Source organism: Homarus americanus, unplaced genomic scaffold, assembly GCF_018991925.1.
Source record: "Homarus americanus isolate GMGI-L3 unplaced genomic scaffold, GMGI_Hamer_2.0 scaffold2071, whole genome shotgun sequence".
In the NCBI taxonomy this organism is placed as follows: Eukaryota; Metazoa; Arthropoda; class Malacostraca; order Decapoda; family Nephropidae; genus Homarus; species Homarus americanus.
In genome coordinates, this window is record NW_024754629.1 from 162,041 (window position 1) to 174,764 (window position 12,724).

Genomic DNA, 12,724 nt, shown 5'->3' on the forward strand with positions numbered 1-12,724 from the left:
GGCACCAGAACTGAACCGCATAGTCGAGGTGCGGCCTGACTAGCGCAAGATATAGTTGCAATAAGACCTCTGCACTCTTATTGCTTACACTTCTAGATATAAAACCTAATACTCTGTTTGCCTTATTTCGAACATTAACGCACTGTTTTCTAGGCCGTAGGTCAGGGCGTACAAGTGCCCCTAAGTCTCTTTCACAAGTTGATTTCCTAGGTTGATGTTGTTAAGGCTGTACACATTGACAGTATTTGTTCTTCCAATATTAAGTACGCTGCACTTGCTGGTGTTGAATTTCATTTGCCATTTTTCTGACCACTCCTGAAGTTTATTCAAATCCCCCTGTAGTGCATTTGCATCCTGCCCTGAATTAATTTGCCGCCCTATTTTGGTGTCATCCGCAAACTTGCTTATGTCACTGCTGATGCCAGTATCTAGATCGTTTATGTAGATTATAAACAAGAGTGGGCCTAGTACTGACCCCTGGTGAACCCCACTAGTTACACAGCCCCGTTCTATCGGTGAGCCATGATTTTATCCAATTTAAAACTTTCCCCTCGATACCATGAGCCTTAACTTTTCTCAGAAGCCTCTGATGCGGTACTCTGTCAAAAGCTTTGCCAAAGTCTAAGTAAATAACATCGTAATTTTCGTCATTATCTACTACCTCGAAGACTTTCCAAAAAAACGTCAGCAGATTTGTTAGACAAGATTTTCCCTTTGTAAACCTATGTTGAGAGTCGTAGATTAATTTGCTTTTCTCTAGATGCGATCGGATGCTATTTGGTATAAATGATTCAAGAAATTTCCCCACACTGACGTCAAACTGATCGGCCGGTAATTTGACGCTGATGCTCTGTCTCCCTTTTTGAATATGGGTACTACATTTGCCTGTTTCCACAAGTCTGACACAACTCCCGTGTCTAATGATTCTGTAAATAAATTTACGAGGGGTCCGCTAATGTGTTCCCTACACTCTTTCAAGACTCGAGGAAAAATTTCATCCGGCCCTGGGGATTTTGTCTTCTTTAATTTATTTATCCCCCTAAGAACATCCTCTTTTCCGATAGTGATATTTTTTTTAATTTCTCTTCTTCCTTTCCCCTAAATATCAGTTCCACCTCTGGAATTTCCTCGTGAATTTCTTGTGAAAACTGATAAAAAGTAGCTGTTCAATGGGATTTGCCTTGGATTCTCTTGCTATCCTGATTTCATAGTCTCTTTTTGCCTTCCTTACATTTTTCTTAACATTCCTAGATAGTTCATTATACCTATTTCTGAGCTGCTCCTCCCCTCCCTTGACACAACAACAAAAACATGCACAAAACATCTTTCATGCACAGTCCTTATATAATACAGTACTATGTATACATGTTACAAGACTTGCAATGTTGAAAAAAAATACCACGAACACAACCCGGAACATATTTAATTTCTCCGAGGACACAAAAAATTAACTTAACCTTAACCTAACCAAACGCTCCTGATATATTTGGTTAGACTAGGAGAGGTTTGTTGGTTCGTATCGCGTGCTTGAAGTTGTTAATTATAAGTGACATTGGCCGAGCGGATCTGTTCGTGGTACCTTTTAACAATGAACATTCCGGGTGTCACCATACAGCATTCAAGACAGATTCACCAAAGGTAACTTGAGTAAACATGGAGGAAAAAAACCTAACTCTACAACAGTATATTTGTCAATTTTCTACAATAAACATAATAAATAAATTGCAAATGTGTTTGGCCATGCAATAAGTGAAACGAGTTATTATACTACATCAAAATATAAGCACAAAAAGTTAGCTACACAAACACAGTCACTTATAAAACATAAATTATTGTTTAGTGTATTCTTTTAAGGAATTTAGTTTCTTTCCACATCTTTCGAGAAACTATGATTTATTAGTAGGTATTTTAGTATATTAGTAGGCATTGTCGAGGGAGGACAACAGGAAAGTGTATATGTTGGAAAAATACCAAGAACAGCATTACTAAAACATCTATTTTCTCAGATAACCTTATTCAACCAAAATTAACTTAATCAACCGACCAACAGGATAGTTTTATTTAAGTTGGGTTAAGTTAGGTTTGGTTGGATTAAGGCATCTGATCTCAACAAATAAAATAAACATTTTAGTAAGCCTGTTCGTCGTAGATCTTTTTTAACATACATTACGCGGTCTCCCCCACACACCCTCTTACCTGCTGCTGCTATCTTGCTTATCGGGTTTCATTTCATTAATAACTCGGCCTGGATCAAAGGTGTCGGGTACGGTGGTGATGGTGAGGTTGACGTAGCCAAGCAACTCCTTCAGGAAGATCGCCACCATACGGGTCATCAACTGTTGGGGGACGCGGCTCGAGGTCAACATTGTCAGTGGCTGTTCCTTCTCGTCAACATAGAGGCGTTGCGGCTTGACCTCTGTAATGATGGAGAAGTGAAAAGTGTGGTGAGATTATGGTGCTGGAGGTTAAGTTAAGGCAGGCTAGGTTACGTTAGGTTAGTCTAAATTACGGTAGTCTTGGCTTGGTTAAGTTTAGGTAAATTAGGTTTTGGCTAGGTTAAGTTTAGGTAAATTAGGTTAAGTTAAGTTTAGTTAGATTGGTTGGCTATAGCCTGCTCTTCTTCACCACAAAGAACAAATAAACAAATACATAGGTCAGTAGTCTCGTCCGTGGTAGTTCTCCAACATTGTACAGTGAAGAGTTTCCACAGATCACTATTGATGGAACTTCAATGATCTATCGACAACAGCTTGTACTCAGTCGGTCAAAGTCACACACAAACATGAACCAGTTAGACGAAAGTAGTCACGCATAGTCGGTCAAAGTCATACACAAACATGAACCAGTAAAACGAAAGTAGTCACGCATATCTTAACCTTGAACAGAACATGACGAACATCTAGATTAGGTTAGGTCAAGAGGGTCAAAACGCGGGAAGAGAACAGAGCTTCACGAGTCAATTGCATACGGAATTAATCATCATTGACTTTAATTAATATCTAAACTGGATATTAACCCTACCAGCGAATATTTACCAAGGCTGGGCCAATATCAAATGGTTCTCAACGTTCTGATTTCTTTAGTTCGAGGGTTAGGTTAGGTTAGGTTAGGTAAGATTAGTTAGGTTAGGTTAGGTTAGATCATATTAGGTTAGTTTAGGTTAGGCCATATTAGGTTAGGTTAATAACTTTACGTGGCATTATTTAAAAGACCGGTTAAAGTAGGTATATAAAATATGGTCATGGCAAATTAGTCAGGTGAAACTAGGTCAAGGCCCATCAGGTAAGGTCAGGCAACCCATGAACCACCGGAATACAGAGACAGAACTACCAGAAACTAGGTCAAATATAACTCAGTAAAAGCACTACGTCACTCTGCCTTCTCGTCTTCATGGGAGTAAAAAGTGGCTTAAATTTGGTAAACTGGGACCATATTCACAAAGTCGTAAGTTAAATTGTCGTAACTAGGAACGTAAAAAATACTTCTTCCCTTTACCTCAAAACAACGTGAAAAATCAGTAAATAAACCCAAATTACTCCTAACCTAACCTAACCTAACCTAACCCAAGTTACTCCTAACCTAACCTAACCTAACCTAACCCAAGTTACTCCTAACCTTACCTAACCTAACCCAAGTTACTCCTAACCTAACCTAAATTACTCCTAACCTAACCTAAATTACGCCTAACCTAACCTAAATTACGCCTAACCTAACCTAAATTACTCCTAACCTAAGCCTGCTATGTGGGTCTGGTGTCAGGCATTAATCTCACGTCACATGTTAAGGTGAGCACAACACAAACTGCGGCCAAGGAATAATTCTTGTTGTTGTTGTTGTTGTTGTTGTTGTTGTTGTTGTTCAGTCGTACAAAAAGTTAACACTATTCACTGTTATAACGCCTCTCAAATCCGTTCTTTCCACCTAACCTAACCCAACCTAACCAAGTGCCCGGTGAACAGCTTCACCCTGACAGCCAGAGACGTTCACCTCCTGCTGGTAAGGTTGCAGTTGGTAGCAGAGTAAAAACATATAAAAAAGATTTAGTAAATAAACAGCAACGATCTGTACATCAGGACAAGGAATTAAAAGCCAACATACAAACACATCTGGTGAAGAGGCGTCAAAATTCTCCTCAACCATAAAAAACTGTTATTTAACATTTTCTTCCACCGCCATATAAAAGACACCGTGTATACAAACATGAAGCTCGAGCTGTTTATAGTCTCAAGACAATAATTCATGATCTTATATACAAAACGCATACAGTGAAGTGGCGCCAATGTGCTCCTCAGTCATAAAAACAAATTATGCAATGTTTTTTTTGTACACAACCGTCCATAAATGTATGAGGTATTATGTATATAAACAGAGAGCTATGAAAGGCGGGGGATATAAACACAAACTGTACCCGGAATACCAGTGTGGCGCAGCAGTCCTTCTGGCAATGGCAGGCGCCCCAATAAAAAAATTCAGAGCGTGTGGGAGTTGTATATGTCAGGAAAAAGCGACTGAATAATTAATCTTACTCGCGTATGTTGCGAAATGCAAGTGAAACCTTCACACCCAGAGCAAGATGAAAGTAACAAAACATCAGAAAGGTTGAGAGAAACGGCGCTGGTATTGTAAAGAACACATTGTACAGCTGCCTAGATCCTATCACTTTTTTATAAGACATGAGCCAAGAGAGAGACTAGGATGCAACTCTTTAACAGGATCATAATATACAAATGACTTATGATCAACTCAACATTTACAAATTCCAAGAAATTAAATTCAACTAATGTTCGCGGCGAGAAAGATACCACCAATAGAATAAGTAAAGGTGTACAGTACTAATATAATACATAGTCATACATAAACTGTGTAAGTAATGAAGAATAACATGTAGTGGTAGAGGTCAGGAGGGAGAGTGCTGGAATGACAAGACACCATGACGGGGAGTAAGGACGGGCTGCTTCACAAGGTCACACAGGCTTCAACAGAGACCAAATAAAACTAACAAGAAATAGAGAAATAGGTGAAGCTGATATATATAACGGATGATATAAAAAGTCAGATAACCAACAATAATTACGTAAAATAAGTTAATAAAAAATCAAGGAAAGACGAGGTGGGAGGAGAGTTGGATGATTCGTGGAAGTCTGATGACGTCAGTGTGGGGGGGAGGGCCGATAAGTAAAACCACACAACATCGCGAGTAACAGTAAACACATTACACAACATCGCGAGTAACAGTAAACACATTACACAACATCGCGAGTAACAGTAAACACATTACACAACATCGTGAGTAACAGTAAACACATTACTCAACATCGCGAGTAACATTAAACACATTACTCAACATCGCGAGTAACAGTAAACACATTACACAACATCGCGAGTAAGAGTAAACACATTACACAACATCGCGAGTAACAGTAAACACATTACACAACATCGCGAGTAACAGTAAACACATTACACAACATCGCGAGTAACAGTAAACACATTACACAACATCGCGAGTAAGAGTAAACACATTACACAACATCGCGAGTAACAGTAAACACATTACACAACATCGCGAGTAAGAGTAAACACATTACACAACATCGCGAGTAACAGTAAACATTACTCAACATCGCAGTAACGTAAACATTACACAACATCGCGGTAACAGTAAACACGTTACACCTTTATCGCGGTAACATTAAACACGTGCTCGCATCGCGGTAAACAATAAACGCATTACACAACATCATGAGTAACAGTAAACACATTACACAACATCGCGAAATTATTAAACATTGCAACATCGCGAGGTAACGGTAAACACATTACACAACATCGTGAGTAACAGTAAACACATTACACAACATCGTGAGTAACAGTAAACACATTACATAACATCGCGGAAGTAACAGTAATACATTACACTTATCGCGAGCGCAGTAAACCACATTACACAACATGATAACAGTAAACATTACACAACATCGCGAGTAAACAGTAAACACATTACACAACATCACGGAAGGTAACAGTAAACACATTACACAACATCATTGAGTAACAGTAAACCGTACACAACATCGCGAGTAACAGTAAACACGCATTACACAACATAACGAGTAACAGTAAGCCACGTTACTCAACATCGTGATAACAGTAAACACGATACACAACATCGCGAGTAACAGCAAACACATTACATAACAACATCGCGAGTAACAGTAAACACATTACACAACATCGCGATAACAGTAAACACGTTACATAACATCATGGTAACAGTAGGCATTACTCAACATCGTGAGGTAACAGTAAACACATTACTCAACATCGCGGTAACGATAAGAAGCACATTACACAACATCGCGAGTAACAGTAAACACATTACTCAACATCGCGAGTAACAGTAAACACATTACTCAACATAGCGAGTAACAGTAAACACATTACACAACATCGCGAGTAACAGTAAACACATTACTCAACATAGCGAGTAACAGTAAACACATTACTCAACATAGCGAGTAACAGTAAACACATTACTCAACATAGCGAGTAACAGTAAACACATTACTCAACATAGTGAGTAACAGTAAACACATTACTCAACATAGCGAGTAACAGTAAACACATTACTCAACATAGCGAGTAACAGTAAAGACGTCACACAACATCGCGAGTAACAGTAAACACATTACTCAACATAGCGAGTAACAGTAAACACATTACTCAACATAGCGAGTAACAGTAAACACATTACACAACATAGCGAGTAACAGTAAACACATTACTCAACATCGCGGGTAACGGTAAACACACCACACAACATCGCGAGTAACGGTAAAACATAATGTACTTTGAAAGACCTTAATTATTAAAGCGAAGTAATACATTTAACTACAAGTGCTGTTAATAATGGTAATGATAACAAACTCTACGGCAGCTAATTATCAAGTTATTGCACACTTATCAACAACAACAACAACAACAACAACAACAACAACAACAACAACAACAACAACAACAACAACAACAACAACAACAACAACAACAACAACAACAACAACAACAACAACAACAACAACAACAATAATAATAATAATAATAATAACGACATGTTCTTCCACCTAGACAATTCCGCACCGCTGTTGTATTTCATTATAATATCCGTTCTAGAGGGACACATTACGGCTATATTTAACCGGATACCATGAAGCCCCTCACTTATCTTGCTAAGTCTCACCTGCTGGGCTGTCATTAATGAACAATAAAAGACTTGTATATCACATGTGGTAAATACGTATACTTATCTGTGGACAAACACATTAATGGGTGTTTCCTAAACCTGGTATACTGACGTGGGAGTGTAGGCACGTGTGGGGGGACTGGGTGCTTTCTCAACATATTTACCCACGCAGCGTCTCGCAATAGGTTCAAGACCCCCTCTTATACATGCCAGGTATTTCCTGTGTTACCTGATGATTTTCCTCCTCTCCCTCCCCAGGTTAGCTCATCTTAAGATTAATTAACCTCAACCCAACCTAACCTAACCTAACGTAAGCCTAAAATAACCTAACCTAACCTAAGCTTATCTAAAATATAAACTAAACTAAACTAAACTAAACTAAACTAAACTAAACTAAACTAAACTAAACTAACCTAACCTAACCTAACCTAACCTAACCTAACCTAATCTAAAATATAATTTAAATTAACATAACCTAACCTAATCTAACCTAAGCTAGCATAACTTAACCTCGGAGGTTAGTTTTGGATGAGGGTAGGTTTAGGTAAGGTTAGGTTGCCAAGTTTGGTGAGTTTAGGTTAGGTTAGGTTAGGTTAGGTTAGGTAAGGTTAGGTTAGGTTAGGTTAGGTTAGGTTAGGTTAGGTTAGGTTAGGTTAGGTTAGGTTAGGTTAGGTTAGGTTAAGTCATGTTAGGTACTCAATAAACTATCCAATCAGGAGCGAACTCGTAACAATGGTTTTAAATTAGATCAATTTAGATTTAGGCGCGAAATAGGTAAACACTGGTTTGAAAACAGAGTAGTGGATGAGTGGAACAAGTTACCAAACATCATCATTAACTCTACACGCTGGATAGCTTCAAACATAGGTTGGATGGATAGGGGTTGGGTGTAAACGGGACTGCCCAGTATGGACCAAAGGGCCCGCTGCAGTTTCCTCCATGTTCTTAGGTTAGGTTATATTAGATTAGGTTAGGTCAGGTTAGGTCAGGTCAGGTTAGGTTAGATCAGGTCAGGTTAGGTCAGGTCAGGTCAGGTTAGGTTAGGTTAGGTTAGGTCAGGTTAGGTCAGGTCAGGTTAGGTTAGGTTAGGTTATCCCGGCGAGTCTTGAGAAGTCACCCCTGTCTACATATGGGTGAAGCGCAAGGAGCGGCGCCACACTTGGTCACTCGATCAGTGGAACAACTAAGCCAAATTCTTGTAAAATATACGACTAGACTAACTTATGCTGACGGCAAAACCAACAAGCGTATCTAATTAAACTTAAATATTGTGCTACGTTTCATTACCCTCGCAGGAGTCGGAGTATTTCCACCCCGTGTACCCAGTCTCGGTCACCCCTGTATTTACTTACCGCCAACAGACACAATATTAGTCTGTGAAGCTTTGTCGATCGGTGAGAAGTGACCTACTCCTTCTCAGTAGCGACTTAGTCATTTATATTTATGTTTCTTTAATAAACTAAGTGTGTCATCTAAACTTGGTACTTGTGGTATCGTTTGTGTTTGAGGTCAGTAAAGAACTTTTAAAAATGTTTCACAAGGACTCCAGGTATAGAACCACTGCTCTAAGTCTAGATGAATGTAGGATGTTTGGGCCACGGTGGTTCGACCTAACCTAAGCCAACCCAACCCAACCCAACCTAACCTAACCTAACCTAACCTAACCCAACCCAACACAACCTAACCTAACCTAACCTAACCTAACCTAACCTAACCTAACCTAACCTAACCTAACCTAACCTAACCTAACCTAACCTAACCCAACCCAACCCAACCCAACCTAACCTAACCAACCCAACCCAACCTAACCTAACACCTGCCAACACCAGCTGACCAAATAAGATCCTATTCATTTATGTAATAATTTTCTTAAGATACATTGACAATATTTATCAGGTACCTTCTGGAGAGCTACGTTAGGTTAGGTTAGGGTGACAATATTGTTTTTACTCAATTTGCATCTGTTACTCTAGCTAAATAAACCATTCCATATCTCTGGCTCTCTCTCTCTAAACCGCTAACACAATCTCAGCGACAGTCACATCAGACCGGGGCCCTTCGTCTCCATAATTAATCGACCACCTAACACGAACAACAACAAACGCCTTATAACTTACAAAAACTTACCCAGGTGTCTTCCAAGAACGCCAGCAAATACCTTACAGGAAGATCAACAGATATATAACTTGGCACATTATAAGAACGTCAACAACTATATTCAGTGGTACCCGAGCGACTTTCAGGAACACCAACGGGTATTTACTGTACATAAGCAACAAATATATCTGGATGTCTTACACGAACGTCAACAAGTATATATCTGGATGTCTTACACGAACGTCATTAAGCATATATCTGGATGTCTTAAACGAACGTCAATAAGCATATATCTGGATGTCTTACACGAACGTCAACAAGCATATATCTGGATGTTTTACACGAACGTCAATAAGCATATATCTGGATGTCTTACACGAACGTCATTAAGCATATATCTGGATGTCTTAAACGAACGTCAATAAGCATATATCTGGATGTCTTACACGAACGTCAATAAGCATATATCTGGATGTCTTAAACGAACGTCAATAAGCATATATCTGGATGTCTTAAACGAACGTCAATAAGCATATATCTGGATGTCTTAAACGAACGTCAATAAGCATATATCTGGATGTCTTAAACGAACGTCAATAAGCATATATCTGGATGTCTTAAACGAACGTCAATAAGCATATATCTGGATGTCTTAAACGAACGTCAATAAGCATATATCTGGATGTCTTAAACGAACGTCATTAAGCACACTTACCACGATGAAATTCTGTATTGTCGAAGCAGCTTGGCACTGTGGAGGAGGACACGACCCGGTGTGTTTGGAGGGACGTGACCTGACTCCTGGCGTGCTGAGGCTCCGAGGTGACACCTGCTGTGGCCCTCACTAGCAGCAGCAGCGCCAGCAGGAGCAGGAAGGTGCGGCAGGGCTGGCAAGGGCGGCCCGCCACCCCAGCCAACCACCTGCCGCTGTGTTCGTTCATCGCCGCTACACCATCCTGTGGGCAGAGACAACTGTTAACAAGATGACTCTCCATCAGTCATTACTACAATTATTATTAGTATTATTATTATTATTATTATTATTATACAGTGTTCAGGAGATATATAGAGTCCTCCTATGATGTAAACACTACTCAGGGCCTGTTTGTCGATCGTTCAGATAACATGATGGGTTTAAACGTCTTGCATCACCCACACACACACATAATGCCCCCCTGCCACGCCAAAACAGTCATGTACCTTTGGAACCTTTCAAGTCGCCTGCCGTCGCCTCTCCCCCCCTCTCACCAGACACACCCCCCTCACTTCTCTCTACTCCCCTCTTCTTCCCCCCCCAACCCTGGCCCGCCGCTGCCAGTGTCTAAGGTGATGACGCAACAATCAATATGGCTGGAGCGAGGCGGTGTAACCTGTTGGCTCTCTCTCTCTCTCTCTTACCACAACATTGAATTTCGTTGCCACATGCTATCTGGACCATCCCCTTTATACTGTACAATATGTTGGTATGTACTGTATATATCGTTATGTACCTATAGAATCTACTTCTTTTAATAACTATTTAATTTATTCCTCTTCGTCAACAACTCGTGGAGCCAATCACTGTGGCAGGAGTAATGAAAAGATTGATTGAAAATGATTCGTCGATGCAGGGAAAGTTTCACACAGGCAACTTGGCCAATGTTAATAATAGATACCACGAACTGCACCAGGAAGGCGGGAGGGGAAAACAGTATCAAAACACGATATATTTTCAAACCTAACACAACCATAACCTGAACAAGCAACTACTTTCGGATCATTACGTTACGTTAACCTCGGTTTAAGTCGTTACCATATGAACAAAAACACACACACACACACACACACATTGAGCGCTTCGCCTCCGCCACACCCAGGGAGGATTCAGACGAGTTGTTTGTAAACAGCCGCCGCGTGCGACCCACCACCACCACCACCACTCACCTCCGCCACTTTATTGAATTTTGCTCGCAGTGGTGCCAGGCTGAAACCACGTGTAACTTGTGTCTGTAACTACGTCTCTGTAACCACGAATAACTACCCACGTTTCTGTAACCACGTATGACTACCCACGTCTCTATAACCACGTGTAAATTAGGTCTCTGTAACCAAGTAGAACAAGCTTAGCAACTTTGTAGTAAGTGCTGGAACGCTGGAAAGTTTTAAAAGGAGGCTAGATAGATTCATGGATGATAGAGAGTGGTAGTAACTCTCGACAGGAGCTGCCATGCACAGGCCAACCGGACTATTGCAGACTCCTTATTTTCTTATGTTCTTAAGTCTCTGTAACCACGTATAACCACCCAGTACCCACGTTTCTATAACCACGTATAACTTAGGTGTCAGTAACCACGTCTAACTACCCACATCTCTATAACTACGTCTAACTTGTGTCTGTAACCACGTAACTCTACCCTCGTGTAACCTATGTCTGCAACCCAGTGCAACTCTCTAACCACGTCTTAGATATGGGACAGTAACCACGACTAATTTGTATCTGTCACTAACCACATGTAACAGTAACCACGACTAACTTTAGCGTTTGTAGCTAACCACGTGTAACAGTAACCACGTCTTAGCTATGCGACAGTAACCACGTCTTAGCTATGCGACAGTAACCACGACTAACTTTAGCGTCTGCAGCTAATCACGTGTAACAGTAACCACGTCTTAGATACGGGACAGTAACCACGTCTTAGCTATATGCGATAGTAACCACGTCTTAGATACGGGACAGTAACCACGTCTTAGATACAGGACAGTAACCACGTTTATACTCAAGGATGATTCATTTGTCTTAATTAAAAACCGGATATATTTAGGTTAACTTGACAAGGTGTATTATGTACTATAATGCTTTCTGTATTGTACCAAGTTTACTGTACTCTGGGATACAGTGACGTATGTAACTCAGTTGATTCATTATAGTATGATGGTGATGATGATGATGACAACTGGTTATTATTATTATTATTATTATTATTATTATTATTATTATTATTATTATTATTATTATCATTATTATTATTCAATTTAAGTGTATTAGTTATATATAATGGACGTTTAGCCACCATTAAAGCTTAAGAACTGAATAAAAACGAAGCCTTAATAAAAAAAATAATCTAACCTAACCTGACCTAAAGTAAACTAATCAGTGTTGGATAAAGTAATCAATGTTCTTTATCTACCACGAACAAAAAGGGGGGGGGGAGGATGCATTTATTTAAAGATCGCCAAGATTGGTAGGGTTAGGTTCTGATCGGCTGATTTAAAGAATATGTAGGGTTTTGAGATTTTGAGATTGAAGGTGTTTGATGAGAGGAAGGCGCGGGAGGGAACAGGGTGACGTGCTCGTAAGCCTGGTCACTGTGAATCCACTTACAAGAACGACACAGTGTTTTCATCATG

At 39.9% G+C, this 12,724-nt stretch overlaps 1 protein-coding gene across 4 annotated transcripts in view; it reads right to left on the reverse strand.

The window, feature by feature from the left end:
• LOC121855882 (receptor-type guanylate cyclase gcy-1-like) overlaps nt 1–10,299 on the reverse strand; it is a 45,538-nt gene extending 35,239 nt beyond the window's left edge. For all 4 annotated transcript variants that reach the window (XM_042351051.1, XM_042351050.1, XM_042351049.1 and 1 more), the window contains exons 1-2: nt 10,053–10,299; nt 2,197–2,416 (exon numbers count right to left, since the gene is read on the reverse strand). In XM_042351051.1, the coding sequence (XP_042206985.1) occupies nt 2,197–2,416; nt 10,053–10,278 (446 nt within the window). In that variant the 5' untranslated portion in view covers nt 10,279–10,299. The remainder of the gene's footprint in view (nt 1–2,196; nt 2,417–10,052) is intronic.
• Nucleotides 10,300–12,724: the final 2,425 nt, after the last annotated feature.